Source organism: Apteryx mantelli, chromosome 5 (assembly GCF_036417845.1).
Source record: "Apteryx mantelli isolate bAptMan1 chromosome 5, bAptMan1.hap1, whole genome shotgun sequence".
NCBI lineage: Eukaryota > Metazoa > Chordata > Aves > Apterygiformes > Apterygidae > Apteryx > Apteryx mantelli.
Genome location: NC_089982.1, coordinates 60,563,348 through 60,590,626, shown reverse-complemented (window position 1 = coordinate 60,590,626; position 27,279 = coordinate 60,563,348). Strand labels below are relative to the sequence as shown.

The following is a 27,279-nucleotide window of genomic DNA, read 5'->3' as shown; positions in this document are numbered from 1 at the left end:
TTTTTTTTTTTTTAAATTCATGTTAATGTCAGAATGAGACAAGTCAGAATGTAGATTTTTAAGGCTTTTTAGAATTAAATCAAAAGGCAGCAGTTGTAGTAAGTAGAACCATACTGAGCTATTTGATGGATCATCAATGGGACATGAAACTAAGATCTGCAAAGTATATATCTTTATTATTTTGGTTAAATGTTAACTTGAAACACCTTCCCTGTCAGGCAAAGAATGACAGACTTTGTTGTTTAATCATCTCTTGGTAGAAGAACATTGAGAATGTGAGCATCATGGTTTCTTTTTCTACTTCTAGATTGTCTGGTGGCCAGCTGTAGCACAACTAGCCACACATATGGCATGTTCACTTTGATGGGTGGCATGACAGACTCAGGGTTGGGCGTGTTATTATTAGAGTGAAAGGACCAAATTAGTGTTGACTTTTCCACTATTTCCCTGGGGTGCCTGAGCCATACATTGGGAGACCTGGCAAGCTCCGTTTTTCCAGTGTAGAAAAAAATCCTTCTTTTTCTGCAGTTTTTGATGTAGCAAGACTTGGGAAATAATAAAAGTGAGTGACTGGAACCCACTGGCAAACCAGAAAGAGTCTATGGATACACTGTGATATGAGGCTGCTATAAAAAAAGAACAGTCTTATGCTTCTTTAACTTTGAGGAATGTTCTGACCCTCAGAGCAGATTTTAAGTATTTTAACATTATTTTTGCCACCCTTTTTATTTTGGTTTTACCTGGTATGCTTGTCTGTCTGAAAGACTGAGTTGAGAGCTAGTGTTTTGCTTTGTTTCCGTTTTTTTGTAGTGATCTTATACATTTTTTTGCGGTTCCAGCTATATAGTGGAGAGAGGGATGCTACTAATTCAGCTGATAATACTTAGAGATTTGTGGGGGATTTGTGGGGAGGCAGCCTTAAAGTTAAGGTATGTGAGAGGAACTTGTCAGAGGATGTCAATTTACAGGTGAATCAAGTTTGATAGTGATATTAGCTACCACCTATAAAAAAATATTTTTTTCATTCAGTTTGGGAAATTGTTAAGTTTACTAATGAAGGAAGCTGCAATGTAAAATAATTACACTAAATTGAGAATGCTGTCACCATAGTCTGAGAATATTTTAATAAACACTTCTTGAAGATAAACCAGCTTTGTTTCCTGAAGAACTACATCCCTTTATATTAGTGAGGCAAAACTTGCAATCACACTTAACATTCTCTTTAAATTGTGGTTTACAAATGTCTTACAGTTACAATTAATAATTTTATGGCAGGTAGGTATTGGAAGACAGATATTGAGGACAATATTCCAGTTGTAATATAACATCAGAAACAAGGCACGTGCAGATAAGCAAATTGCATCTGATTTTATTTATCTTTCAAGCTCAGTCAGTTTTTTATATTTTTCAACTGATGGTTTTTCCTTTTGTCCTAAATAGGCATTACTAGCTTTGGGCATCAGTCAGTCTGCAAGGACACCTGACCCTAGTCATCCGTAAGCTTTTGGAGTAAATAATGGTTTCAGTAATTATATATAGGAGTAAGATCAGTTCTTTCTTGTGCATCCCCCTGTTCTTTTTAATTTGCTGTTTTGTATAATTTCTAAAGTGTATTTTTTTCTATTTTTACAATAGAAATAATAAGAAAAGGGATATCTACCAAACTGCAGGAGTTTTAGCTTCAGTGTCTTGATGCGTGTTATATTTTGTGATTTTGTTCTGTTATGCTTTTTAGTGTGCATTGGCATTATTCCTTAAAGTTATTCTAAATAAAAGATTACTGTCCTCTTTCCCTTTTCTGCAAGGAAACCACTTGTATCGTTTAATACAAGTAAGGAGATGTATTTGACAGAAACGACTCTTTTTTTTTTTGTCTGAGTAATAGAGATTTTTAATGATATGTTCTTGCAGTTTCATGGAAAGTTGAAGCTATTGTCTTTGTGATATTTTCTTGGAGATAATGTGCTTTACCCTTCAAATTCTCGGTTGGACAAGTCATTCAGACTATAAGCAATAGGTTAAAGCATGTCTGATTTACAGAATTAGATAAGCTTTTCTTCATTAAGAGCATCAGGTATTACAAAAAATGTTTTAATCTTAAATTTGTCTAAACATGCTTTGCATCTCCTTCCTCTCTCACTTTTTTTCCTTCTTCCTTAATAGTCTTCTGTACTGTTGCTTTTTAAATGTCCCTAAAGAAATATATGGTTGTTGGTAGCAGTTAATACAAAAAAATGAATAAATGCACATTTTAATATTGCTTTAGCCTTTCTCCCTGCTCATAAAACTGCATGTGTTGAAAGTTTGCAGTTAGCTGCGCTGCCTAAAGATGTCACGTGTTTTATAATGTTAATTTAAAGGGAGTAAAGTATGTAGACTAGCTGCCTATAATGGCCAGAGTTTTCATTTAGAAATAACATTTCAATAAAATGTAAATGCAACATACTCATTAAACACTAGAATGATTTTTTTACATTAATAAATACCTCAGTCTCTGCACAAGAGCTAGTACAGCTATTTAAATAGCTGTTTAAAAAGGAATTAGAAAAATATCTTTGTGTATACTAAATATCCTTTTTCAGATGGCCTTTTTTTTTTTTTTTTTTTTTGATTAGGTTGGATTTAGCAGCTGTATTTTAAGTAAATGCCCAGTCATGTGGTGCTAGTTTTCAAGACATGGAAAAACTTCATGGAAAAACTTGTAGATATATTTACTAAGAGCTAGAATCTTATTTTCTTAAATCACTTTCTTTGTTTTTATCTAGGTATGGTTTCACAAACATGCGCTATATTGCCTCCCTGATTAGCGGGGTGGGAATTTTCATGATGGGTGCAGGACTTTCTTGGTATCATGGGATCATGGGTTTACTCCATCCTCATCCTATAGAATCTCTTCTCTGGGTAAGCAAATCTTGTTTGGTATTGTACCTGTAGGTAGTACTGGTGGCTTAATAAAAAGTAATAGCATACTATGAAATACACTTCTTGAGTCAGTTTGAATCCCAAAAGAATTAATTCCAATCAGCTTTACTGAGAATGTTTCAAGAAAAAATCATGTTGAACTGTAGTTGATCTTGCAGCAAAATGAGGTTGTCCTTTAAAACCTGAAATTTCCCTTCTCACCTCCCAAGATCCTTTCCCATTTTGCAATATATATTGTACAGTTTGGATGTTTTGGTTGTCAGGTCATTTTCTTGTAGTTATGGATACCTGCATGGCAGAGTGGGGAATTCAGAGTGAGGTTCTTGAATGCTGCAAGGAATCTGTACAAGTATGTATATAATGTGATAATTAAGAGACATAATTTTTTTTGTTTTCATATAGGCATACTGCATTTTAGCAGGATCATTGGTATCTGAAGGAGGTATGCAGTATTAAGAAATATTTCTATTTGTGTATTCTTAATCTCTGACAGTACAATCTGAGTAATTATAATAATAATTGATCTTTGCTTACACCACAGAAAAGTTTTGAGCTCTGCTGATAGTTGTGTTGTATTTGGGAAAACTTTTTTCCTTTCCTCATATGCCTATGTAATAAAAAGTTGAACACATAATTTGAGAGCATATGTAGAATGTCGTTTTTTTATATTAAACTATCGATGAATAAACTATTTTGATTTGTGTGGGGAGGTATGCATGTAGATAAAAGTATATAGCTTTGTGCTTTGCCATTAATCAAAGTATTCAAAGAATTGATAGCCAGAGCTTTCTAGATGACCTATTGCTAAGGAAAGGTTTTCTCTTTTCAAAATTGAAACATAAATTATTTTGCCTCTAACCATTTTCAGCAACTACTCTGCTGTTGTTTCAGCTACCCTTCTTGTTGCTATAAATGAAATTCGGAGGAGTGCTCGAGCCAAGGGTCTCTCATTTTATCAATATGGTATGTGTCGTTATAGTAATAAGGTATGTGATTATTTAAAACAGAATCTATTTACCTGTATTTGCATAATTATAGAAAGCTTTGTCTCTCTTCCCTTCCCCCCCCCCCGACCTGCTTAATCGATGTGTTTTCTATTCTAGTAACAAACACATTTTACTCAATAGATAAAAACCTGTTGATTTTAAGTAGCACTGCTTAGATACTTGTACTAAAGTAGTTTTGCATTCTTCAGGATAAACTGCCCGTTAGATTTTCAGATATTTTGGAGACACTTCCATAAGCGGTGCAAGGCTTGCTCTATATATTTATGAATGCTTTAAAGTGTGCACATATGTAAAAATTCACACTTTACAATTATATGCTTATAGAAATTTTTCCTCTTAACTTGCTGATGTGGATGTGGTTTATAAAGTACTATGCATAATATAGTAAGACTAAGATTTCTACAGCAGTGCAATTTTTGTTGAATACAGTTGTGCAGAGTCGTGATCCTAGTACAAATGTGGTGTTACTGGAGGATGCTGCTGCAGTTCTGAGTGTGGCCGTAGCTGCTACCTGTATGGGTCTCACTTCTTTAACAGGTAAATTCTACCTCAAAATGAGACAGGCTGGATGTGAATTTTCTCCTGTGCATGATATGAACACAAAACATGTTTTATTTGGCTTATACCAGTCGATTTAAATATATGGCTATTCTTCTTTAGGCTTATTGTCATAGTATGACTTTATTTCCACCTCACCCTGCCCAGAATGTCAGTTTTGTTAGCAAAATGATTGAAGATTGACAACAGCTATTCTTCAGTTTTTAAGTAGACCATTTGTTTGTTGCACACTTTTTATAAAGTGTATTGCTGTATGATTTACAGCCAGTGGATAATTTACTACTTACACAGGCTTCAGTTTGTGCAGAATTCTTCCACTAAGACTGTACATGCTTTTGCTGTTTAGTTGCTTCATGCAGTAACACTGTGTCTGGTGGCATTCAATTACAGCTTATTGTGTTTAAAAAAACCCCCACCCTTGTGTTACAATCTGCCATTCAGAGCTGATGAATTTAGTGAATTTCTAAAAGTAAATTTTGATGAAAATATATCTCTGCTCTTTTCTGTTTCTCCTACTGTGTTAGCTTCTGGAGGTTTTATACTGTTTTCTACTCTGATTTCCAATAGATTGAGTTGAAGATATTTAAAATTAGAAAATAAAGTTGATGTGTTTTTTTGATGTGTCTGTTATTGGTGGGATTAAGCTTGAAAGAGTATTTGCATGCCAATGGGTCTAACTTCCTTTTGACCTGTTTTGTTAGGCAGGCTAAGGTATTCTTTTATTAAAAGTATGTTTATTATCATCAATTATGTAAATCACTTCCTGTCTTAATGTGATTACATAATTTGAGCTTCCTTATTCAGCTCTATGCATCTCCATGTGCATGTGGGGAGGGTTTAAGGAAGCAGTTCTATTCTCCCTTCAGATACAGAATGGTGTTAGTGTTGTTCAGGAGCAGTTATTTTAATCTGAAGGTAATGTGGCAAACCTAACTCATGCAAATATGATGATCTATATGGCAAATGATTCAGAGCTGCAAAAGTCTGCCTTTAGCTGCACAGTTAAGTTTTCTAAAGGGAGAAGAGTATTTATTTGTACCTTTGTAGGTATTGGCTTTAGTTTTTTAGTTGTTTAGAAAAATAAATGTGGTAATTTTTGTTTCTCTGTAGGTTTTTAATGAGTTACTTGCAAGTTTCATTCTTTATATAGACGTCAAATTAAAATTTTTTTATTCCATCTCTAGTTTCCTAACAAATTTGAATATGAGTGAATACATGGTTAGCACATCCATTATGCAAGTTCTGCGTTCCAGAAGTGGTTAATACTTGCAAGGTTTTAAGTTGATAGGACAGTCTTATATGATTCTTCCTATACATTGATCAAAATGATGTATATATATAATTGTCTTTATAAGACAATGTTGCCTTACTGATGAAAGAACAGACTTTTGATCATGCTACTACCTATTTTTAGGTGTATATCATTTTATATTCATAAAATTAAATTATATCCCAGAACCCAAGTAGCTGACAGAAGAATTAACTAATTTATTAGTTCTAGAGGAAACAGGAGAGTGTGATATTTTTAAGAGAGGGAGAGAGGGATATGAGACTTTATTTTAAGGATTTGTTTTCTTCCAACTTCATCTTGTTCATCAATAGTAAAGTACAGAACTGCCAACACATGAATTAAAAAGAAGAACCCTATGTACTTCTTTCAGTGTGAAATTTGAATTATCTGCTATGTTTTAGAGATACTCTGTGAAACTAATTTGATTGTGTGTGTGTGTTTGTTTTTAGGAAACCCCTATTATGACAGTTTGGGGTCTCTAGGTGTTGGAACTTTGTTAGGAACTGTGTCAGCATTTCTAATCTACACTAACACAGAAGCCCTGCTGGGAAGATCCATTCAACCTGAACAACTGCAGGGACTTACCGAGTTACTGGAGAGTGATCCTGTTGTAAGGTGAGAATCTGGGCAACTCAAAATCTCTAATAGCCCAACAAAAAGCAAGAAAATAACATTTGAAAAGAATAGTTCAAGAACTTTAAATGAAAGAAATATTTTTTCTTTTTTCTTTTTGAAGAGGGAATCTTCTGGATTAAGATTTTAGAAACTTAGTTTAGTTATTACATGCTAGAAATTTAATAAGTGAATACTTCTGTCTGTCAGTTCTTCCACAGCTGAAATAAAATTTCAAATACATTCTCACAGTTATTAATTACAGGAATTGACATATGACTTAATGAGAATGCCATCGCAACTTTAAAAGTATGTCTAAATGCCTGAAGTGCAAGCACAGAAATGATACTGTAATGTTGCTTTTATAGTTTATTAATACTTAAATGTTTAAATTCTATTTTATTGTTAATATTCAGTCTCTGGAATTCTGTAACACTTGCCAGTGAAGTGCTGCAGTAGTGTTATGATGTAACGGATTCTGCATATTAGATGCTTACAGAATGAAATCAGTGCTAGTTTCCCCGATTTCTTTGGAAATTTACAATTTGCAGCGAAATAAGAAACTTATAGGCCATTGTATTTCTGAAATCTTGTTTAAAATGCTTTTTAAGGAGCTATTTTAGCTAACTTTAGCCCTATTAACCTTGATTTAAAAGCAAAACCCTTTTTGTTTTCTTCTTAACCTTTATTTTGGTGTCAATCGGCTGGAGTATGTTAGGGCTTTTTTATTTGTGGTCATTGCTGAGCTGCGGACAAAAGAACGAGCCCATTAGTTTTGGTTTCACGTGTTCCTTTGTTAAGTAAGTGCTGCATCATCTCAACTGCAAACAACAGATGAATGACATGCCCTTCGTTCTAGAAGCTAGGCGTGTTGTTATAAACAAGATTCCTGTTTTGGAATAGAGCTGTGTTAAAATTTTCACTTGTCAGTAACTAAGCTCTGTTAAAGTACTGTGCTGGCCATGCATTAGTTTGAATGGTGGAACATATGCTAACAGTGTTGTTTTAAAGTAATGGAGTTCACAGGGTTATTTACATGTGACTTTGGTAGCTGTTTTGTCCAAAGTATTGGAATCCTAGAATCCTACAATTTAATTTCTTCTATCCCCCCAAAACATTTAGTGTTATATTCCACTCTGTCGACAGCCATAATTTCTCAACAGAGTAGATCTATCTCATCTCCTTCTGGCCAAAAACATTTTTTAAAATGAAATGTAATTTAATTTTAAAAAAGCATGAAGATAAAATTTCTTGTGGTGGTACACTGCTTAGATGCATATTTCTCTTAACGCTAGAAGCTGAAGCCTGTTCAGGTACTTTCCGTAACTCTGTCTGCTTTCTGTATTCACTCTGTCTCGAGTGGTCTCTATGTATGATCCATCACATTATTTGGCTTGATTCCTTTGAATTGCACAACTTGTGCTTCTCCCAGCTCCTCTTGTAGTAACCCTAATACCTTGTGCTTGGTTAAATTACATCTTCTAATAAGACATTTGGTCTTGATCTCAGAATTCTTTATGGTGTACAGCTGTATATTACCTTTGCTTGTGATTAGGAATACTTCAGGGGAAAAAAATTCCTTCTATTTTTTTTTTTTTTTCCTCCTTACTCCAACCTCGGGCTGTGGGTGGGTTTTTTTTGTTTCTGTTGTGGGTGGGTTGTTTGTTTGTTTGTTTGTTTGTTTAACTTATGAAATGAGGAAATCCTTTTAGCATCAAGTGTTTCTCCCGAAGACTACTTGTACATTTTGATCAACTTAGCTTTGGACTTGTAAGACTTCAGGCATTTTCTCAAACCTACCGGCTCTCTCATTTTTTTTAAAATATGGACACGGCAACTGTATATACTATTTTAGCATTTGTCCTACTGACACCATATGCAAAGAAAAAACAGCTCCTGAGTACTGGGCTGCTTATACAGCTGTGACTAGTATTGACACTTTCTTTTTCAGCCTTTCAGGGTCTTTAGCTATCAAACTGTAAACAAGTTCCCAATGCAATCTTTCTGTAGTAGTTTGCATCCTAGAATAGAATCTTTTTCTTTCAGGGAGGGTTTGTGATCTTTATTTTCAGATGTGTTCAGTGAAATATGAAGGGGGTATATCTGAGAATAATTTGACATTCATCAGAATGTGTTTTGGGTTCAATTTGACTAAAGAACCCAGAGGCTCTGATTTCCCCTCTTCCCCGCAATTTATTGCTCTCTCAGTAGGTCACCTGAACATCATGTTCTAGTGATAATTATAAAGTATTTGAGTTATCTAGTGATAATTGCAAAGTATTTGCGTTATTGGACAATACTAACTGATATACTACTAAAATAAATGATCTCTGTGTTACTAGTCTTTTTATCAACTAAATCTTGATTTTTTTTTTTTTAATTTATTTTTTTTTGGTGGGATTTGTTTGACAATGCCTACATTCCCTAAAACTTTGTTGACTGGAATTAATCCGCTTCGTATATAATTTTTTCAGCTTTTCCACAATTTTGCCTTAGGTTTACAGGTGAAGTGCTTTTTAGTTAACTGGATTGTCTTATTTGCCATTTTGAAATTTTGGCACAGTGTCGTTAATACTTTTTTCAGTTTCATCGGTACTGCAAGATGAAAAATTGATTGGCCTTCACAGTTACTCTCAGTTTTTTGGGCTCTTGAATGCAGGTTATGGAGCCTGCTGAATTAGAAATATTTTATTTCTTTTAACTATGCAATATACCTTTTTGTTACTAATAGACTGCTTTGTTGTGCTAGCGCATTGTTTTGCTTTTATCAGATCAAGAATACAATATTTGTTGCATGTTTCTACCTATTCTGTATCATTAGTAAAAAATTTTACCATTTCCATCTAGTAGCAGGTTTGTTTCTAGGTTATGCTTTGTTTCTAACTATACTTAAAACAAACAAACAAAAAAACAAAACCCCACTTCACACTTCTAGTAATGCCTTTATTTCATTTCTATCAGTTTCCTGGACTTCACAATTTCTTTTTATACTGATGGCTATTTACTTACTCTTTCTTTATATTTTGCTGTGTAATTTCTAGTTTTAGCCCTTATTTTATCAATGAACTAGAAGGGGTTTTCAGTCGAAGTTGTTCTCTCAGTTGGAAAATTATTTGATTCTGTGTTTTGCCATATAAACATTCCATTCTTAACTCTCATTCACACATTTTGCTCCCTAAGTTTTTCTTGTATTCAGCTTAATTCAAACTTAGGAAAATAAGCTTTTGAAACTGAAATGAAATATTTTATTTGGTACAGACTGTTCTGATCTTGTTCCTGTGGAATGTTATGACTGGTGCTCAGGTACCCACTAATTTTTAGTGACTGTTTCATCTTTATTTTTTACTTATAACAGATATTTGGTAATCGTACTACTGTTGTGTTGGAAAATATATCATTCTAGTTTAAAAAAAAAATAAAATAAAAATCTACTGATGACTCACAATTCATAACTTAAAGTCCTCTATGACAAATTTTGCTTTAATGTCAAACTTACTCTGTTCGTTAGTTTGAATTGGTGGTCTGCACTAGCAGCTCAGAAGCTTCCATGCACAAGCTTTGTAACATAAGTTTTAGCATGCATATTTGTGCTTCTGAATTACTAGTGACTTTCTCCTCCTGATTTGCTGTCTTATCTTTTCTGGACAGGTTATAAACAGTAAGTTTTTTTTTTTTTTTCTTTATATATACAATAAATGAATCATCCCAATGAGTTCTGATATCAAATTACTGCCTAATGAAACATCTCAAATTTCTTTTATTATCCTCTCTCCTCTCTCTGGTATATCGGCACTTGATAGTTCTACATTTTTGAATCATGCACATGAATTCAAAATCTCGTCAATAATCTTCACTGAACCACATCTGATATCTTAAATACCCTTCTGTGTGAGGAGATAGTTTGATGCCATTTTGGCTACTCGAGTCAATATTGTTTTGATTTGGTAGCTTCCCACAAGTTTACTATGTAAACTTGACTGGAGCTGGAAATTCTTTATAGCTACTAGTAAGCTGCTAGTTCTTCTAATCTGCCTACATGTTTACTAAGATGTATTTTTGGTGTCTCGATATTTAGTTTGTTCTATTTCTTTTTTTAATGTGCTTAACGCTACTCTCTTCCACTGAGCATTACAATAAATTCCTCCTGTTCTCTGCAGGCTGTTCATTTTAGCAGGCTACTTCAGAAATATGCCTTCCACTTCCACCCACTACCCCCTGTGAAATTTCTTCTAATTTATGAGCGTTCAGATGTGAAGGAACATTTCTAGCTGGGCAGAGCAAATGAAGTGGTTAAGGAACAGTGCATCCTAATTTTAAAGGTGCTATGAAATTGCACAACTTAGTAAAATTAGTGAAAAAAAATTTGTACTTTCCATCAGGTGAACTTTATTGTTGAATCTAGATTTTATGCTGGAATTTTAAATTTGTCAGGATTGGATTTTTCTGTCAATAAAACCAAAATCTTTGAAATACTTTGGGGTTTTTAGTTGACCTCAGATATTTGTTTTGCTTTGGGAATGTCAAAATAAAGCATTTCAAAACTTCTCTGTGATTTATGCCCCATATTTTAGTCTTCCTGGTTTTGATGGAAAAAATGTGGAAACCTATTCTGCAATGGCAATTTAAAATTCTACTCGGTTTTTAAAGATAAGTGAAGTTTGTGTTCATCTAATTAGAAAAAAATAAATTTTACAAAGTTTTACATTTTTGAAATGCATTACAATATGTCTAGATCCTCTAATATGTAAGTTTACTTCATACCTTATTACCCCTGAAAAATGGAGGGCTTTTTGTTATTGCCTATATTCAGAAATCTTGGAGCTTATTCACAAACAGGAGCAAAACTGTATGAATAGAAAAACAGAAATCTTCAAAGGTCAAAAATGTAAACATATTGCAATGTTCACATTCTGTAATGTATTAGGAATCCATAAGTGAAACATTTTCACCAGTTACAAACAGCTATATTGTGACTAAGAATGATTTAATAATTCAGTGCAATCAAAGTGAGTTCCAAACACATTATCTCCAACTTTCTCTCATATCAAATGTAACTTGGAATAGAAAATTCTCAAGAAAGTCATACCTTTACAAATTGTACTTATTTTGGAAAGGAAGTCTCTATAATTGTAGCGTGTCCTTTCAGTATTTGGCAACAGATCGTTCTTCCTTTCCTCGAAATCGGTGTCATTATTAGATTTTAAAATAATTGCATATGTATATTTCTTATTCCAGAAGAAATTATCATTATGTCCTAGAGTAGGAGAAAGCATAAAAACTTGTGTGCAATAGCAAATAAGTTGAATTTTGAGTTTGACTCAGATTTAGGGAAGTTTTCACTTTTTATTGTGGGATGTATTTGTGTGTGTGTTTTTGTTTTTGTTTGTTTTTGTTGTTTTTTACTATTAGTCTAGTTCAAAATCTACCATGCTCTTTGTAGTTTGTTTTCTTACTAAATTCAGCTATATATAGATGTGGGTGGGATGCTTGTGTTGGCTGAGCAAGTTACCTGTGGAAAAGATATAACTAGTTAAATACAAGTCAGTATTTAATAGGAGAGTGTGGTGACGTAATGAGGATTTGTTAGTCAAAGGCCATGGACTTCTAAAATTACACGATTGTTTTACTGTGACAATGTTATGAACACCAAAAGTCAAACTAGCTAGTTGTTTGCTGTATGTTGTTCTACATTTTCTTTAAAAATTGTGTGTTTCAGAGCAATTCATGATGTTAAAGCCACAGACATGGGAATGAGCAAAGTGAGATTCAAGGCAGAAGTAGACTTTGATGGACGGGTTGTTACTCGTTCTTACCTGGAAAAACAAGACATTGAACAGCTGCTACAAGTATGTTTTAAAAAGTGTTTTTGTAATTTCCAGCATTTGATTTTACTTTCCCAATTTCAAGTATGTTCAAAGCAAGTTTTTCAAACAGATGGGATATATTCCACTTCTTCATTTTGAAAGATTGCAGATGTTTTTACTTTCTGTCAGCGTGTTAAATATCTCTACACAGAATCATATTATTTGCTGCTGAAATAGAGCCATTTCTGGGTTGAGTAAGGCCTGGGTAGGGAGGAGGGCAGGTTTTAATTCAACTTTTTCTTAGAAAATACAGGTTTGTCTGAAATCATTTTGATAGGAACATAATTTTTCCAAGAAATATTTATTAATTTATATGCTCTCTAGTCAAAATTAGAAGCCTGTCACCTCTGTTTTGGCAGAGGCAATCTCCTTGCATGTTGAAGATGCAGTGTTATGGTTTACAGATCCTGCCATTCAAACTAAGCTTGAATATGGATTGCTTGTGTCATGTAACTTAGCAACAGTTAACAATTAACCATCCTTAAGTGAGTGTCTGACTCTGATTTTAAGTAATTCAGCTTTTTTTTAATCCCATGCTTCAATAAAGAAATGCAAAACCACTCTTGGATGAATTTTACCTGGCAAAGCTACAAAACATGGAGTATAAAGTAAAGAATAATTTACTTTAAAATCTCCTTGTATTTTAGATAAGCAACTATAGTCATGCAATTTCACCAATAACTATGGCTTATATACATTTTCTTTTGTAGCTACAAGTTTTTTTTATTTTGTTATGCCTTATATACTCCTTCAAAATGAAAAGTAGATGTCAGATGGTATCTTAATTTTATGTTTATCTGTTAAATGTGACTTACCAGGTATCTGAGTTTACATATAAGTTAACTTAAATTTAAGCCATTAGCTGATGTCCCGTTTTTAATAAGTACCACCCCTTAATATCAAGAGGGTGCATTGTCTTAAAAAAAGTGCAGTAAATGATCTTTTTTTTTAACTGGATTTTAATTTAATACATTTTTTTTCTTAGAAGGAAGAGTGCTATCAACTTTGTACAACAGAGATACAGCAGATTTTCTTGGTTTTATATCGCCAAGTCTCAGTTGTTTTGCTTTGCTGTTGCAGCTGTTCAGTATACTGCTTTTCTTTAGAAAGGCTTTATTAACTTTTGTTCCTTACCTGCTATTCCTTTTGGTGTTTTACATGCAACCTTCATGGGTTCTTCCAACTGGTATTGTTGGGAAAGTTCTTCCTTAATGTTTCTAGGTTGGCAACTGTTTTTTATACAAGTTACATAGTTCCATCTGCTAAGCATCTGTCTGCTATGAGACCATTTCTGAAGGATAGTCATCAGGATGCATCCATCTGTAGTCAAAACAGACCTAATACTTGCCTTTTGGACTATATATATTTTTAAATAGATCATCCTGTAGCGATATCAACATTGCTCTTTCCAAAGTTGTGAAATGTTTGTTGGAATGCTCTCATTCAGATTCATCTTGTTTCTTTTGCTTGTTAGACTTGCCTGATCATAGTTACAACTTAGTGTGGTTGGAGTATTTTTTAAGCTCACTCAATTATACTCTTCTTCTTTTCACTGTTAGAGTAATGGGAAAAATGAACTTTATGTTGTTTTGTAGTTGTATATGCAAGAAGAACTGATTATTTAATACTTGCTCTGTCTGTCAGCAGTAACCTATTTGTCTCAAACATACTGCAACCTTACCACCTAACCCTATGGCCGAGATACTGTAGTGTAAACGGCTTCTGGCCAACTTGGTTCTTGAGTGTGGGACCTCTAAGAGAAACTAGTAATACTGTTGTCATACTTTCTTTGGTGTTTCTAATATCTGTTTTCTAGAGAGAGGAATTCTCACCTGTAGTGGAAATCTGCCTAATATTAGAGGGAGTGTAGCATCCTGTCTTCCTTAACCTGATTCCTGCAGTTTGGTATGCTCTTGGTCTCCAAGGCTGAGTTCACATCAGCAGTCTTCTGGTTTTTGGATATCACAGTGCGGTAGTATTTACAGCAGGCTTCACAGTATTCCCTGTGGATTTTGAGTTAAGTTGGTAGTGTGATGCCCACAGTAAGCAGTACAATGGAATAGCAACAAGATATGGAAATGAGGAAGGAATACCAAGGGGTAAGCTGCTTTACCTTGCTGTGAGCAAGTGATACCCTGGATACTTCTAGAAAATGAATAAAATTCTATAAACTTAGTCTACAAATAAAGGAGGAAATCCATTAAAAATAAAGGGATGTTTTATATCAGATGCAAGTGTAATGATAGGGCAGTCATTTTCACCAGATAAATACCATTTTTCTATGTCTTTGAAACATCAGACTAGATGTTGTTATGAAAGAAAATGGCAAAGGCTGATAACTTTTTTTTTTTTTTTTTTTTTTGGTGTTTGCAGGCCCAGGAAACATGTCAGGATCCTTTCTAGCGTTTTTTCCTTTCTTCTCCATCTCAACCTTTTAAATTTTCTGTCTTGCTAGGAAATTCAACAAGTGAAGACTCTTGAAGAACTAGAAGCCTTCATGCTTAAGCATGGTGAGAATATCATTGACACACTGGGAGCTGAAGTAGACAGACTTGAGAAGGACCTAAAGGTAAGATTTAGCTGTTAGGGAATGTTTATTCTGTAATACATTTTAAACAATATCACTGCTTCTACTTTTGAGGATTGTCTTTGGTTGATAATCCTAACGCCAAACTTTTTGCTATGGTTTTATTAACTATATTCTGGCCAGCAGCAAGCCCTTACTTTGCCTTTGATCTGTTTGCTATATATTTTGGTCAGAGTTTTATACCATTGTGGAACACATTTTTCATGAAATGATACCTGATTGTGTTTTTATCAGTGCTAGGGTAGTCTCAGAATGTCAGGTTATTTACAGGCTTTTGAATTCTGTTTTAGTTATAAAGAAGCAAATTTCAAATGATTTTTAATCTACCAGTTAGCACTGTATCAGAACTGATATCACTGTGTGATGAGGGCTCTAATTACGTTTCCTTTTCTGTCTTTGGTAAAGCAGTACAATGTTTATTGCTTTATAGATCTGTCATAACTTTTTAATCATTACATAAAAATTCATAATCCTTTTTTCATTCTGAGTTTTAAAAATCCTTTGGCTGATCAACAGAGGATTGTTACCATTTTTAATTTCTAATTATTATATGGCCATTAAAATCTTAACCCAAGAACTAGCTGTGGGTAATTAGAATGGCTTGCTTACTTTCATTTTCTCTTTGTATGTTCTTTGTACACTGTAAATAGAAGCAGTTTTGTTCTGAGTAGTCTTATGACAAAAGTTCATATTTTTTTTTATCATATTTAACACATTATTTGTCTCAGTCCTTGGAAAGTCTTGTGTTACATCACTGCTATGGATGGAGACCTATCTGTGGTTGTATGTGACTCTAGGCCTGTGCTGGTACCTGACTACTAGCTCTGAACAGAATTGGAGAAGTATGAGATTTTTAGTATTCTCTACTTCTGAGTGTAATTTTTAAAGCATTTTTAGATCCCCAAACAAATGCCAAACCAAACCTGGAATAAAGTTTGGGCCTGAACAAACAGGTGTGTGTGTCCTGTGTAGGTGGAAAAGATGGATATTTTGCATGTTCATGCCCTCTTGTGTTTGACCAGCAGAGGGAATAATACTGAATCATCTAAGGATGGTATATCTCACAAAAAGTTGTTGGTGAGAACTTTTGTATAGTACCTATTCTATACATTTCCATAGTAGGCATTCCAATTTTATATTTCTTTACAAAATGCAGAGTTCACTTCCTTGTTCTTTTATGGTTAAGCATTTTCCTTGCCTGGAGTTGCAAGGCATGTGGCCTGACAAATGTTTTCACAGGTTGAGGTCAGTTCTGGAGTATTTTCTAGAGTGAATATAGAACTATAAGTATACTGATTGCTAGACAAATACAGCCCTTCCATGACTGCCTTTTGCCTTCATCAGGAGACACCGCTCAAGAGTGTGACCTTGGCTGTAGTGTAGAATTTTTGAGAAATATTCTGCTTTTAGTTTCATCTCCCCAGAGTGATGCTGTTTAAAATTATTATTTTTGAGTATAATTGCATCAGGAGATCTAGTTCTTCATGGTTTTTGAGCAGCAGGCTATTTTAAACATGAATACTATTTTTTGGTGTATACAGGGATTTCAGTGGTTGTGTTGCTATTGAGTATGCTTTACTAAATATGCTAGTCAGATTTACATGCCGGATGACTTTGAAGTCAGTGATTTTAAACCTCACATAGATTGTACAACCCATGTAATGACCATAACATTTCTACAGTATCAGAAGATGCATATTTCTTAACAGAAACGGTATTTTGAATCTTTGTAAATAGCTTCAGTGGCATGGAACAAATTATTTCAGTAATTATCTGGTATTCAGGAAAGTGCCTGTTAAACGTGTGTGTCATTTTAAGAAAGTTTTATGTGGACAGTTTTATATAAAAACTAATTGCCTTTTTAAATCAAAAGAGCTGCTTCATACTTTTTAATGCATAAGAACTAATTTAGCTGTGAAGTTGAAAAATATTTGTCAAATAAAAAGAGACTTAATCTTCAAAATTGCTTATAGTATAGGATATATTTATTGAAGTTATTCTTCATTTTAAAATAGTCCCTATGTTGCCAGAAATAGGGATTTGTTATCCAGGTGATAACATCATACCAGAAATCCATCATTTGTATCCATGCGCAAATACGTGTTTGAATATTTTTAATAAAAATATTTTTTGTTTTGCTTTTTTTCCCCAGCAACGAAATCCTGATGTTCGTCATGTGGATTTGGAAATATTATAGACTTGACAGAAGAAGTCTTTAGGTTGCTACCATTTTGGAAAAAAGTTGTATAAAGGAATGAAAAGCTTCTGAAACTGCAGTGACCTCAGTACCATACCTCACTTACTTTTGCTGTAGGCTTCCTGGACTGTTAGCGCTGTTTCTGGAAGAACATTAGACTTGCAGGCAAGAATTTCTATGGCAAAATCAATTTCAAAAAGCTACTTTACTTGATTTCCACAAGAGAATCTGTCTGAGTGAATTTGCTGCAATTCAGAACTAGAGGTGATGTTCAGTTAGGCAAATATTACTGCCTGAAAATATAAAACATGCTTAGTTTTCTGTTGTGTCCCTTTGCAATCAGTTTGCACTTCGTTAGTTTCTTTCAAGATATCATTCAAGGTTCTTGGGAGATATTAAGATTAGCTAAGAAGACTTTGTTCCAGTGGAACCTGCCAACCATAAACTAGTTGTTATTTTCCAACTGTGTAATTGTTTCACAGTTTTTCTTTTCTATGAGATGAGTTCTTTCTAACAGGCACTGGTCTTCTCTCAAGTACCACAACCTGGAAATCTGCTTTTTGCCACTGTTGCAGTTCACAACAGCACTTCAGAAAATCAGGTTTTTTTCCCCTCAATGGAGTCAACTTTGTGTGGTTAGCCAGAGTATGTTGAGTTACTGTGAAGAAATTACTGTGTAGAGATTTTTGTGACTTCCTCTGTTTAGATTTTGTTCTTTTTCCCCTAATTGTATACTTTTTCTCTTATTTGTAAATATCTTCAGATGTAATCTGGGAGATATTTATGACAGTGCTTATTAAAATTTACCTGGCATTTTTGGCTTTTTAGACTTTTAATAGGCTGTATTGCCAAAAATGGTCTTTGCTAGAGACGTATTTGGAAGTTATAATAGTAAAAAATGTATCAGAAATATTTATAATTAAACAGAAATGAATACATTGTATTTTTAATTTATTTACCTATAGGCATTATCTGTAGTCTGAATTCTGAACTGCTTGCTTTGTGTTTTTTTAAGAATCAACCTTGCTTGTCTGGGAGAGTGAAACCAGTAGTTCTCAACAATCCTGAGATGAAGTGCCTAGAGTTTATAAGTTTGAAATGTGCAATTCTAGCACTATAAAATAGGCTTCTAGAATAAGGCTTTCTGCAATAGGCACCCAAGTCATAGCAGATTCTTTGAAAATCAGTCTTTTAATAAAGTCTATGAGTACAGATCATGCAAATCTGTTAATTGGAATATAAATGAAATAAGTACAGATAAATGAGGAAAATTCTTTATGCACTTTGAAATATTTCAGTAAAATGAAAATTGCTTATGGGTGAGAGGTGGCAATTAGAGCCTCCTAGTGACTCAGTTGCTGAGTAATTTAATGACTGACTTGCTGAGAGAAGAAATATTGATATGAAATACAAGTTTTCAAAAATCAATTTGTTAATCTTAAATTATAAACATTGCAGCAAATAGTAATTGTGGAGACCAATATGTCAGGATTTGATTAAAAGCTTTGTAATATTTTTCATATAAAATGTCACCAGTGAATTATGAGAATTTAAAATAGCATGCCTTTTGACAATTGCAAAGCACTTTGCATGCTGGTCATTTTAAGTAGAATAACATTCCAGTCTTTTGTTTTTTTAAAAATGAGACTTCACATACTGTAATTGTGGGCGAAAGGTCTCTTTAGTACCCTTGTCCATAATTCCTTTTCACTAGTGACTTCTTTGTAGCATATTAACTTATTATGGTTAATCCAAAAGAAAGCTGCATTTGTCTGATTTTCTCCTGTTGTAGAACTAGTTAGTATACTTAAGCCTGATGATCTGAAATGCGCTTAGTGAAAGAGTTTAAAGGTAATTTGCAAATGTACTGTCTCAAATAAGTAAGAGATATTTTAGCATGCTATAAATCATTTACCTGCTCCCCTCTTCCCCTCACCCCGTGTGAGCTTCAGCTCATCTTGGTATGCACTCTGCTATAGTCTCATTCATGAAGAGCACTGAAATCTGATAATGCATATCCTTTTTCCTTCTCCCTTGAATATTTAAATGGATTTTGAATTTGAATAGACACTTAAAAATCGTTATTCCAGAAATGTTAAAAGCACGAATAAAAGGGGTGAAAATGGGCAAACGTTCTTACTGTGGGGGATTAGTGGAGAGAGGAAATTTGATGTAAATGGTTTGTATGCTGGCATTAGTGATGAATGAGTAGAGTTAGTCTGCACTTTGCAGGGCAGAAGTTTCACTCTAAATGCTGAAATGTTCCCATATCTTATTTAAGAAGAGACATGAGCATATGTTCTTGCAGGATGTCTACTCCAAAGCCTTAAAAATGATATTTTCTTATTCATCAGAGATGTAATTTGTATGAATTCTGATCTTAATTTACTTATCTGAGTCAGAAGCATACCCATCCACACACTTTTTGTTAGTATTCTCAGATAAAATTCAGTTCTTTCTCTCCCATTTTCATTATTGATTATATCATCACAATAGGTTAAGTTTAAGAACCTACAGCTTGAATGTTTTCGGTAATGTTGCAATTGCATAGTTTCAGAACCTCCTTTCGTTCTTAAAACTGACCTGGATGGTGGTGTGTTAGAAAAAGAGGCAGGCTGACTGGTTTTGGCAGTCCCTTATGGGTTTGCATATCTTGCACTTGGGTGAAAATATTGATTCATTGAGCCTGTCAGTTTGTTTGGAAAGGAAAGGTAATTTCAAATCGCTAGAGTTTAATATATATTATAATTTGCAGATTGCCTTTTAACAGATTTGACTTTTTTTTTTTTTTTTTTTAACCACAGTGGTCTTTATGGTCTAAAACTTGAGGTGGTGTGGATCCAGTACTTAATTTACTTTTCTTTTAGTTTTTTGGAGGAAGATTTGTAGATAGTCCATTTACATGACAGAATCCACTGAATTAAAGAAAACTTGCAAAGTGTGAAGGAGTAGAGTTTTTCTTTATCACAAATACAATTACTTAATTTTCCTTTTAAATTCATTTGAAGGATTGATTAAGGAAAGGGAGTGACAGCTAACATTTATATTCTAGGCTATTTTTCAGTAAAGCTTTAGTATTTTAAAATTTATTTTTGTAGACTGTTTTGACCTTAAGTTTATTTTTTCAAATTGTGTTCAAAGTACTATTGTCCTCTGCTTTGTGAAAGATTGCTTATTTGTTGCATAATGTCTCATAATTCCATAAAACTTTTGCTGTTTAAAAAAGAAAAGAAAAAAAAAGAGTCTTAGTATTTCAATATACTGAGTGATCTTAATATATTTTTGCTGGATGCTAATAATACATATTTTCCTATATGATGATTTTCTATAAAAGATAAAATTCTGAATTCTTTGCCCCCATGAATCAATTTCAGGTCTAAATTGTCTCCTTTATACACTGTGAAATTCAACATTCAACATGTGCTGCTTTTCCCCTTTCTAAAGTAATTTTACTAAACATAAATATATGTGTGGGTGTATGTATTACAGACTGCAATTGCAAACAACTATGTAAAACATTCTCCACAATTACCTAAGGATTTATTAAGCATGGTGTACTAGTAAATCCTTTAGCGAACTACTGTATTGCAGAGGCACTGTTTGCTGTGTGTCCTGGTCTAATAGCAGCAGGTACTGAGGGAACAGGAAAACATTTTTAATGACAAGTTGCATCCTTTATCCTCTGTGGCTCATGCTCAAGCTGAAGGTATTTTTAGGCTCTGCTTTTCTCCTTTCTTGAATTCCCATGCAGATTTCTTTTAATAACTCTTACTCTTACTTGAGTAAGAGTAATATCCTTACTTTGAGAGGAGGAAGCCATCGTGGGCACCTTATATTTTAATAGCAGGGCTATATACTGCTCTTGGATCCTGGATTTTATACTAACTGCTTGTTTATTGATTATTTATTACAGCATGATTGCTGTTTTGAAAGCTCCAAATCATGTTGGCCAAAATTACCAGTTTTTTATGCTTCTGCTAGGTGCAGGTTGTTTAAGCTATATCACAAAAAATTAATTTCTTTTACGGAGATTTTTACTCTCCATCATGGTCCATCCTGAGGGGCGGTTGGGGGACATGAAAGAATTTTGGGTATGGTTTGTCTAGGTAATACGCTGATTGCAGCTCTGTTCTCCTTATTTGTTACCATTTTAGCTGACTTCTGTTTTTTCCTTAACAAAGAAAAATTACCCATTATGGAAGTACCTCTATTAATGATGAGTGCATTAAATACTTACAGGTTACATGCAAAGAGCTTTTAGGCTCTTATGTTTTGCAAGAAATGCTGTGATTTTTTAAAATTCTCAATCCTTTTTCTAAAGTTGATTTAGATGTCTGTCTTACAAAAGAATCCACAGAAGCATATTGTCTAAGACTTGAAAGAAAAGTATTCATTTTGTGGTCATATGTTCTTAAGGCATTCTGGCTTGGCAGAGTAGAATGATTGATTAGTATTGACTCCTGTACTAAAATTGAAGTTCTGTGCTTGCCTAAAGGCTTACATTGCAGGAGTTAATATAAAATGAAAATGCTTCCCCCCCCCCCCCAAGTATTGTGCTGCTTCTGTTCTTATTGTTAGTCCTGAATAGAGAGTACAACTAACATCTCTTTTGCAGTTCACCTGCTTAATGTAAATGAGAAGTTGAGATGTACCAAAAAGATTATTTTGTAGAGGGGTTGGGTAGCTTAAAGAAGTAATTTTTCCTTTCTTATTTGTGAAACACAGAAATAATTAATATCAAAAGTAGACTATAGCTTTATTACAGGTAAAAAGAAATAAGAATCCATGCAAAATAGACCGATTTCTGAAATGTGTGCTCTTTGAGGAAAATAAAATGTGCCAGGAGCTCTGAATAGTTAAGTGAATTGTAGAAGCTGCAGTCAATCATGCTTTGCTGAAGCAAAAAGAAAAAAGAAAGAATACAAGGAAGAAAAAACAGGATGTTGAACATCTGGGAATAGGAAAAGATCAACACAATCTAGAAAATGTGGCCAGAAATGAGAGGATGATTAAAGAGGAAAATGTTAACAATAAGAAATGGCATTTGATTAGGATGCATCAAACAATGTAGTATAAATCTCTGTCTTTTAGCAATGTTAAGATAGCTGCGAGATTCCCCCCCCCAAGCTGATTTTTTTTTTCTCTCTCTAATCAAATTAAGATCAATGCCTCAGTTTAACTGTTTCCTAATATGGTGTTCAGTCTTACAGATTTAAACCTGTTTTCCCTCAGAAAACTTAGTCCTATCCAAGAGTGATGGTATAATCTCAGTCTGGAGATTTGTTTATGAATTGTGTATTTGGTGGGTGGAGGCTGAGTGATTTTAATTCTGGAAAAGGGAGTTGGAGTGAATTAAAGAGAAATAATGAATTGCTTCTTTCAGCAAAAAAACAACAACTGAAGCACCATTCAGAAGGTGTTCTGGAAAAAAAGTGCAGCATTCTAAGGACTGCAGAATTGTTGCAGTGGACTTGCAAGCGTTGTTGAATATGTTAGTCCATATTTTTGGGTTGCTTAAATGTCTGTGGATAAGCAAGTTTTCTAGTTAAATCATCATGTTCTGCAAAAAAGTTAAAGAGAACATTCAAAGCATAATGTAAAAAGGATGTACTTAAAAACAAAACCCACAGAAAATAAAAAATAGATCGTGGTAGATAGAAAAACAACTTTTCTCCTAACCTATATTACAGTAGGCTCTCAAAGACAATTTCTTTTTTGTGTGTAAATCAGAACCACCAATTAAAATATAAAATCTTAGTTACTTCTTACAAGTCTTACACTAACAATAAGCCTGGACAAATTTTTGTATTTCCAGCATTCGTAGTACTGTTATGGGAAGGTGTCTTTCCTAAAATAGTGGAATATAGCTCCACACTCTTTAGCCTAAGATAAGTTTGATTTTTGTAACCTAAATTTAGACTGCATTTATTAAGAGAATTATTTCATGTAAAAGCACCTGGAAGTTGTGATCAGCTGCTTCAGATCTGAAGACAGAAGAAAAATGTACAGTGTTGCAGAAATGACATAATTTAAGTTTTTTTGGTAAGTTTCTCGTCAAAGTAAAGACACTGAAGAGGGATATGAAAACTGTCTGAAAAAATGTCTAAAGCATTTGACAAGCATTTAGGCTGTTACCAAAATTGTATTAAATCTGAAAGCCAACAGTGAGGATTTTCACTGGTAGTAGAATTTTCAGTGAGTAATCTCAAAATTGAAATATGCTTTCCCATGCAGCCTTTTAATCAAATGTATTCTCCCCCCATTCTCATGCTTTTGTGTATTGCTTTTTCATTCTATGTCTAGGTTATTACATATTAGTGTGAAGAAATCATTTTAATTTGTGAAGTGTAGACATTTAAGTATTTGTTTGCATATGTTTTCTTTTGTAATTGTAATTGACAGTGGTACATCCTGTAAAGACCTTTGGAAGTTGTAATTATTCAGTAAAATGTTACATAGCTGGTAAAGGTTGTGGTCTGTTAATTTCAGCATTTTTATATTTTAAAGGTAAACAATAGCACTGAATTTACACAGTTGATGAAGATTTGTTACAGTTCTGAATTCAAAGTGTATATTACAATATATTACGGATGCATGACAAAGGTTGCATCCATCCATTTGTACTGGTTACTAGTGCCTTTGCGATATCAGTATATTAAATAGCATGCACTAGATACTTGAGCATCTAGGATAGCCAAGCTGTACTTATAAATACTTGTACACAGTAGTGTACTTTATTGGCAACTGTGCTTTTAATCCTATTCTCCCCTAACCCCAAATAGTGAAATTTCTTCCCCAATACAGACTAAACAGATCTTTCTGCCTGGGTCAGATGCTCACTGGTATTGTCTTCAGTTTGGACTACTAGTCCTGATTTAGATCTCAGGATGAGGTGAAGGACAGGCAGTAAAAGAGATGGCTTGCATGTCTTTTTATAGTCAAGTATGTGGAGAATTTCTTGGAGAGGTGGAGTTTATATAGTATACTTACAGAATAACTAATTTGACAATCCCAGCAGAGCTGTCCCAGCTTCTTAAGAAAAAACTAGGAGTCTGCTTAGAAAGGATTTAACATACTGATTCATTAAAGTGCCTCTAATACTGATGAAAGCTGTTTGGTAGATTTATCCAGTTAGGGAAAGAACTATTTCAAATTGGGCTAAAGAAATCTGGATGTGGTCATAAAGAGGAAACATATACAAATGCAAGAAGTCTTGGCAATAAAGTGGAGGAACAGGAAAAAAAGGTGGAATTTTTCTCCCTGTGATATCTGATTTCAAAAATAAGGTAGACAAGCAATGTATTTCAGGAGAGGTAAGAACGTTGGCCTTCATATGAACCTTGATAATCAAGTTGATTGTCACAAGAAGTTCAGATTCTTCAACACATGGAGATGATGCTTTGGATACCAGGTTTTTGGATCCAAAGGTAAATGGGGATATGACTTTGTCACTCTGGCATAGATCATTATTGGGAGTGTTCCTGAGTGCTTACTGCACAATCATATCTTCTGCAGAGGCCTTTTGGTTGTGAGGATTGTTAGATATCCTCATTGCAACAGTGGGTCAGGCATTTGGCTATCCTGGCTTGTAATGTAGCCTGCATTTAAATCACAGCACGTGTACATATGCGCCCACTTCAGGTATGTTCTCTGAAAGATGAAGAAATCAATAACCAGGTCTTGGAGAGCACACAACATCTATCTTGAGTGCTAAAGATGCTTTTTTTTGCAGGAATTTCACTTTTAGGAAAGCCTTCTCTCAAAGGATTTTCTTGCAGTGAGACTATACATTAAGGTGTGGTGTTCAGACTGATAAAGACTGCATGTCACAAACTCATCTCCCATGCGAAGCAATGCAAGAGAGGGCGCATTAGTGCTCTGTCTTCTCTTGTGATGTAAACTGGAATATCTTAAAATTCTTGTTTATTTTGATCTGTTTGTGGCATTCATTGAAGAGACATTCATAAAATGTTTGGTGACAGGTTAAATCTGGACCTCACAGCGGGTTGGTTGGAGAAAACCATAACAGATTTCAAGTTGAAGAATAAATTTTTGTCTTAAGCAAAAGATTCAGAAAAGTAAGCTTTCCTTTCTATCAATTTCAGTTAAATTTTTTGAAAACCAGAGGAGAGGGTCATGATTTCTGCCTTCACAGAAGTCATGACTACATGACTACTTGGCCTCTAAGAAGTTATTCGTATTAACTTTGTTAAGTGTTGGGATAGTTTCTATTTATTTATTTATCTCAGTTTTGCTGCACTGAGGCTTAGTAGCTTTCAATACTTAGGATCTTATCTAGGTGCTTTTAAACCACCTGATTCCTAGGAAAATGTTATTCAGAGTTCTATGTTTTCAAAAAATTTGGTTAATGTAGGATGATCTTTAGTGCTTTAAAAAATTATTCTTCAAAAATACTGATTTTACAGCAGTTTGCTATTGGAATAAATCAGGCCACTCTGAATATACAAAGCATTTAGGATCAAAATGTTTTTCCAAAACAAGCTACAGTAATAAAGAAAATTTATCTTGAATTTGATGCACCACATACAAATATATTCATATGTGAACTTGTGTCTCTGTATGTTCTAATTATGCTTAGATATCTTTGGGTGTGGATTTCCACCTCTTCACTGATTGCGTTTTGCATGAGAGAACTGATAGCTTAGCAAAAATAAAAATCTAAATACTGTGGGAGAAGATTCTAATGAACATGGACATAAAGAAGGAAATGTTAATGAAAGGGAGTAGTTTCAGTAGTCTGTGCATTTGAGAAGACCAAGTCTGTGTCGTTCTGCCCTACATTTTCTGCTGGCTGCAGTCAGAGGCAGCACAGAGAAAGGTTGACCAGACCTTGGCTGAACCCTCTATGGCTCTTATTTTTTTAGCTATTTTGACTGACTGACACTAGAGGAAAGAAAGGAAAACTGAGCAAAAAACCTCTAACCCTCATGAGTATATTATTAAAGAAGAGCAGAGCCCTGCAAGTGGTTATATGAGCCACAGAGTGCATTACAGCACAGTTTAAAGAAGCTAACAGAAATGGAAGATGTGCAGTTCACAACAGGGAGAAGCTTGAATAGTTTTATAAGATTGAGGATACTAAAGCAATTCCTCTATCTCCAATGTACATAAAAGAAAGTTTTTAAGTGACTTGGGTAGAGATGGGGATATATGTGTTTTTTTTTTTTTTTTTTTTTTTGCATTGTTCTCTACCCACCTTTCATCTGCTTGAGGTACATAATTTTGACCTCTGTATGCTCAGGATAAATCTGAGGTGTGTCAACACTAATCCTTATCAAAAGCTGATGCTTAGGCAAGAAGTCCCGAGCCTAGTTCAGAAGAAGCATTCTTCAGGGGAAAAATTCTTTTGGCAGCCCTCAGTTTCCCCTGGCAGCCCTTTTCCAGCCCTACTCTGCTGCAAGAGAGGTCAAAATTATGTAACCCTAGGAGAGTAAAAGTGAGCAGAGAACAGTGAAAATCATATCCCTCCATCTCATGTGTCTTTCTCAGTCTCTCAACCCTAGTCCTAAGTTGAAGCCCAGGCATGGGCACAGCACACCAGGCCAGCCCTGAGGAAGGGCTCCTCAGGGGAGAATTCCTCTTGCAGCCTTTAGACCAATACCTGTTGAAAGAAACTATTAAATGCAGGAGAGAAAAATGTAAGAGGAGTGAGAGAAAAGGAGCTTTGATTTTGATCATAGAAGATAGGTGAATACTCGTATCATCTTGATTCACAAAGATAAGAGGTTGCTTGTACTAAGGGAATGGGAGGATCAAACATCAGTTTTCAGGGAGGTGTTGTCTAGCTTCCGTAGCCTTGCCTAGCTGTGTTAACAAAGCTAAAGAAAAGGATATGGTGCTCATATGCAACAGCATGCTTCCATCAGTTTTGAAGATGGTTAAATGTTGCCTTGGAAATTTGAGGTAAGACTCTTGAAATATGAGATAGAGAATGGGATGAAGCCTTTGAAAGGATCAGTATCTGCATTAACTTGGAACCAAAATTTCACTTTTTGATTCTGCATGAAATTCATGAAATGCAAATTTAGTACCTGCAAAAAGGAATGAGGGATCAGAATTCCTCTGTCTTAAGAGGAAGGATTACTACTGAAAGGCTGTCCTAGGATAAAACATCACATTGCAAGAAAATACCCTTTTGTTTGCTGTCTTTTCCTATGCTGCCTTGCAGATGTTCCCTTTCCCTTTGGTAGTAAATATTAAGCAATGCTTGAATGAAACAA

At 34.3% G+C, this 27,279-nt stretch overlaps 1 protein-coding gene across 3 annotated transcripts in view; it reads left to right on the top strand.

Moving 5' to 3' along the window:
- SLC30A9 (solute carrier family 30 member 9) overlaps window positions 1-23,505 on the top strand; it is a 42,708-nt gene extending 19,203 nt beyond the window's left edge. For 2 of the 3 annotated variants that reach the window (XM_067298099.1, XM_067298097.1), the window contains 9 exons: window positions 1,441-1,496; window positions 2,766-2,901; window positions 3,325-3,364; window positions 3,814-3,885; window positions 4,359-4,466; window positions 6,228-6,393; window positions 12,107-12,236; window positions 14,710-14,823; window positions 16,994-23,505. In XM_067298099.1, coding sequence (XP_067154200.1) covers window positions 1,441-1,496; window positions 2,766-2,901; window positions 3,325-3,364; window positions 3,814-3,885; window positions 4,359-4,466; window positions 6,228-6,393; window positions 12,107-12,236; window positions 14,710-14,823; window positions 16,994-17,038 — 867 coding nt within the window. In that variant the 3' untranslated portion in view covers window positions 17,039-23,505. The remainder of the gene's footprint in view (window positions 1-1,440; window positions 1,497-2,765; window positions 2,902-3,324; window positions 3,365-3,813; window positions 3,886-4,358; window positions 4,467-6,227; window positions 6,394-12,106; window positions 12,237-14,709; window positions 14,824-16,993) is intronic. The other variant, XM_067298098.1, reaches the window with a different exon arrangement.
- The last annotated feature ends 3,774 nt before the right edge of the window (window positions 23,506-27,279 follow it).